The sequence below is a fragment of the Hydra vulgaris genome, chromosome 07, assembly GCF_038396675.1.
Source record: "Hydra vulgaris chromosome 07, alternate assembly HydraT2T_AEP".
NCBI lineage: Eukaryota > Metazoa > Cnidaria > Hydrozoa > Anthoathecata > Hydridae > Hydra > Hydra vulgaris.
Window position 1 is genome coordinate 13,075,001 of NC_088926.1, and position 5,000 is coordinate 13,080,000.

At 32.5% G+C, this 5,000-nt stretch overlaps 1 protein-coding gene across 4 annotated transcripts in view; it reads right to left on the reverse strand.

Moving 5' to 3' along the window:
• LOC105843033 (F-BAR domain only protein 2) overlaps positions 1-5,000 on the reverse strand; it is a 90,587-nt gene that overhangs the window by 20,834 nt on the left and 64,753 nt on the right. For 2 of the 4 annotated variants that reach the window (XM_065801098.1, XM_065801100.1), the window contains exons 17-21: positions 3,069-3,129; positions 835-1,013; positions 387-760; positions 155-290; positions 1-71 (exon numbers count right to left, since the gene is read on the reverse strand). The exon at positions 1-71 is cut by the window's left edge and continues 299 nt beyond it. In XM_065801098.1, the coding sequence (XP_065657170.1) occupies positions 1-71; positions 155-290; positions 387-760; positions 835-1,013; positions 3,069-3,129 (821 nt within the window). The remainder of the gene's footprint in view (positions 72-154; positions 291-386; positions 761-834; positions 1,014-3,068; positions 3,130-5,000) is intronic. The other 2 variants (XM_065801099.1, XM_065801101.1) reach the window with 1 other exon arrangement.

Consider the following 5,000-nt stretch of genomic DNA (forward strand, 5'->3'; position numbering starts at 1 on the left):
ATTTTTTGTAAAAACAGAAACTGTATTACTTGTTGGAGATTCAAGATTAATCCATTGTGACGTTGTTTTCTCTACAACATATAATACAAAAAAATATTTTTAAAAGTCTTTTTTTCTTTTTAATTCTTTTGAAAGTAAATAATAAAACAAAAACCTGGTGCAGAATGATGAGTAGGCGAAAAATTTATATCAAGTAAATCTGATAAAGAGCTAACAGGTTGCACTAATGAAGAATTGTTTGTAATCAAAGAGCTATGCTGACGAGGAACAGCAGAAGATATAGAACTTGGCTAAAGAAAAAAAAAAAAACTAATAAAGATCGCTTCTTTTGTTTATATGTGGAAAATATACGTCTAAAATTTTCTTTAATATACAAACTTATATACTTGGTTAGATTTCGGTCTTGGTTTAAACACAGGTAAAGGAAGATTTGTAGGTTGACGCTTTTCATTTGTAGGTCTCAAAATATCAAAGTTTGCAAATTCTTCTGTTGAACTTACATTAGTAGCTAAATTCCCAACCATAGATGTTCCTATATTAAACTCATCAGAAAACAAAGTTTCTGAAGTTAAAGTATTATTCAAGTTGGTATTACAATTTTCTAACTTATTTGAAGATGATTTATCAATAGAAACCAAAGAATCTTTGTTAACATTTGAAAAAGATTTTCTAGCGAATAATGGTGGCTGTCCATCACTAATCCTTTGGTCTGTTAAAGTAGCAACTCTGTCATACGTTGAGAAATTCTTTGACTCAATTGCTTAAAAAAAAATTTCAAAAATAAAAAAACTCAACTATTATAAATAATCTTGAACTTTTAAATTTAAAGCTTACAATCCATACTGCTATGATCATCAAGCTGGAAAATCTCTTCATGCTTTGTAGCTAAATCTTGTTCACTAACAGATTTTTCCACTTTAAAAGCAGAGAATGATGATTCATCAGGAAGACTACGTAAACTTGCAGTCTCAACATTTTTTTGAAGACTCATCAAGTCATTGTTAGAAAAAGATCTAAAAAATAAAATGTATGGCAGTAGACGTGAACTTTTATGTATGTGTATATATATACATACATACATATACACACACACACACACACATATATATATATATATATATATATATATATATATATATATATATATATATATACATACATACATACATACATACAGATCTGTGAAAAGGCATGTGGACAGCATCAAAAAACTTGTTTTTTTTTACATAAAACTAGTTCAAATCACAATCTTTTAAATTATAAATGACATTTAACACTTTCCAATACTTGATTGTACTGTTCATAGTTGCAAATTAATCTTAAAGAGTGCTTAATTGATAATTTTTTCACATACAATGTCCTGTAGCTATCGCAGCATGTCCGAAATTAATATTTGATCGCATAACCCTTCACAGCTATTACACCAACGATACGTAGAGGTATGCTTTTAACTAAAGTGTGCAATGTCTTTAAGTTGATTGTGTGATGCCAGGCACGTATTATTGTCTCTATCAGAGTGACTCTGCCTGTTGGGTTGGTGTTACTAATGTCCCTTTTCAAGATACACCATAGACTTTCAATTGGGTTTATGTCTGGTGACTGGCCTGGCTAATCATGCACCTGAGCCATGCTGTGTTGCTGAAGCCAGGCTTTAACCACCTTTGAGCAATGACAAGGAGCACCGCCGTCTTGAAATATGAAGTCAACAGTTCAATACAGAGCTGATGCACTGAGTAGCATGCGTGTATTCAATATTTCCAAATACCTTTCTGAGTTGACCATAGTGCCCTTAGGAACCACGTACAGACGCCCTGGTCCATAGAAAGAAAAAAACCCCAAATCATTACGGTTTTGGGATGTTTAACGGTTGGAGCAATGCAACTTGGAAGCAGTCTCTTGTTAGCCCAATGTCTGACATGAGTCTTGTTAGCCTGGATGCTGAATGTGCTTTCATTTGAAAAGATGACCTGCAGCCAAATGCATAAAAAGCACATGTTGTACTAAAAGCAGTGTAAAATAACAAAAAACATTACTGTCAACCTAAACATTACAATCATAATACTGTACAGTACTGCAGTAATAACAAAAGGGAAAATAAAAATAACATATAAAAATGGCACAAGGACAAATTATATTCACAACATACTCAATTAGTCTAAAAATTGCATAGTAATACTGTACATTATGCACCTTTTTCCAGTCATTCACAGTCCAGTGCTTACGTGCTCTTGCAAAATCTGGGCGTCTTTTCCTCTTAAACTTGCTCAGCATTGGTTTCTTTGCTGGATGATACAATTTCAGCCCATCTGCGATCAACCGTCTCCATACTGTACTTGAGCAGTATTTTGTTCCTGTTGCTTCGAACCAATTGCTGTACAGTTCAGTCGAGCCCTTGAATTGACCCAGAGTTGCAAGATGAGATAAAACACGATCAGCGCAACCAGAACTCATTCTGGGACGCCCAGGTTGCTTCTTCAATGTAGTTTGACCAATATTTGCTAACCGCTTAATCTCATTTGCTATACCACTCTTCTTCCCATGACCCTTTGCAGCTACTTCACGGATGCTAAGACCTTCTTTATGCAAAGCAGTGATGCATGCACGCTTCTTAGACATACATTCAGGCCTACGTCAACCCATTTATATGCAAATATAGTATCTAATAATTCGGTAAAAAAATTTTTGTTTACAACTTTGTTGTTTACAAAGGAAATAGAAAAGATGATGTCAATTTTTGTCTGTTTACTTTTTTTGGTGCAACTAATGTAAATGTAATGTAAATTTGTTACAATTGAAATACAACAGATACTTTTCAGAAATATTTCTAGGATAAAAAGATATCAAAATATTACACTTTTTTTGTACTGTCTACATATTTTTTCACAGATCTGTATGTGTATGTGTATATATATATATATATATATATATATATATATATATATATATATATATATATATATATATATATGTATATATATATATATATATATACCTATCAATACGTACCAACTGCATTTTCACCTTACAAGCAACTTTTAGTACAAAGACAATATTTATGAAAAACTTACTTTTGAGAAAGCGCAAGCTTTCCTTGTGATGAGAAAATTGAAACAAATTTTTTTTCCTCGCCTAAAAATCATTTTAGTTTATTTTCATAAGAATTTTTAAAATTTAATTTTCATAAAAAATTTTTTTAGAATTATCAATCTTAAAAAATAAACAAAAGATATTGTTTGATCCTTGATCAGAAATCAACTGTATAATGCAAAAATTTTTAATTGCTGTAGAAGTTTATCAGACTATTTTATCATCAATTTTATTTCCATTAGGTCATCATTCATTTTAAATATAATAATTAGCTAGCAAATTAAACAAGTAAATAATTCTTATAAAGATTGACAATACACCTTTAGATAATCATGACACAATACTTTTCAGGAATTGTTGTATGAAATTAAGTAAAAGACATAATCTATATTATTCTAAATTATATTTTCTATATTTCTTATTTTCTCGTACACATGTCTTTTGAGTCAGAACTTTTTATCAAAGATAAGGAAATAGTCTTTTATACATTTTATACAATAGGTTTTTAAAAAGATTTTAAAATATAATCAACATTAGTTTGTAAATATGGTTCAACCAAACAATGGTTCTGAGGCTGGCTGGTAGTAAGGTTTCCCGAACTTTGTGGTTGCTCTCAGAGAGGCTGATTCCATCAACAGCTGCAAAATATCAGAGAATTAACAGTGCCATATTGCGCAAGGGTGGTGTCCCTGTTAATGCTTTTGGTGCACATTGTTGAGGCCTCATAAGGAGCCCTATGCTACAAATTAGGGTTAATTAACAGAACTGAGACAAATGCATAGCTATTATTACTATGCAATTAACCTAACTGTTTTAATATCTTTTACTAATATTTGTGGTCTGCGAAGCAACCTTCCATCAGTTGAATCTTACCTCTTCCAAAATTCACCAGACTTGCTTGCTCTTAGTGAAACTGATTTAAATTCTGCTATTCCTTCTTCTGATCTTAGTGTTGATGGGTACCATCCTTTCATTCGCAAAGACTCCAATAGTCACATGCTTGGCTTGGGGATATACATACGCATCAATTCACCTATTTGTCATGAAATCAGGTTCAAATTTTTAACTTTTATGTGCTTCCGATTAGCTCCTCTTCACATCTTTCTCTTAGTTCTTTATCGTTCTCCTTCTTCCCAAAACGGCACTCTTTGAGATGTAATTTCTGATCAAATTGATCATACCCTCTCTCTTTACCCCTCTGCCAATATTGTTGTTATTGGTGACTTTAATGCTCATCACACTGAATGGCTTGGCTCTAACGCCACTGAACCTGCTGGGACTAAAGCCTATAACTTCTGCATTTCTCAATCTCTTATTCAAATAGTTAACTTTGTGACTTGTTTTCCTGACAATCCTAATCATTTACCTTCACTCCTTGATTTATGTCTGGTCTCTGATCCCAGCTTTTGTTCAGTTTCTCCTTTTTATCCCTTAAGTGGTTCTGACCATGCAATGATATCTTTACACCTTTCATCTCATAGTTCCTTTTTGGACTAACCCTATAATTGCACTACTTACTACTACCCTAAAGTTAACTGGGATTCTTTTCATGATTTTCTTTGTGACGGTCCTTGGGCTGATGTCTTTTCTCTCTCAGCTGAAAAATGCGCCTCCTACGCAGCCTCCTGGATTCAGACAGGAAATGAAACTTTTATTCCTTCTCGTCAGTTCCAAGTCAAGCCTCATTCTACTCCACCCTCTTTGTGCAGCTACTAAATCTAATCATAATAATTTTTTTCATCTTTTTCAAAAAAACAACTCTCTTGAGAACAAATGGCTATTTATTATTGCAAGAAACCGATGTAAAAAGGTGCTAAATCTTGTATCTTATCTAAATCTTGTATCTTATCTCAGAAGTTAAACTCTAGAGACTTTTGGAAAATCTTCAACAGCATTGTTAACAAAGGAAGGTC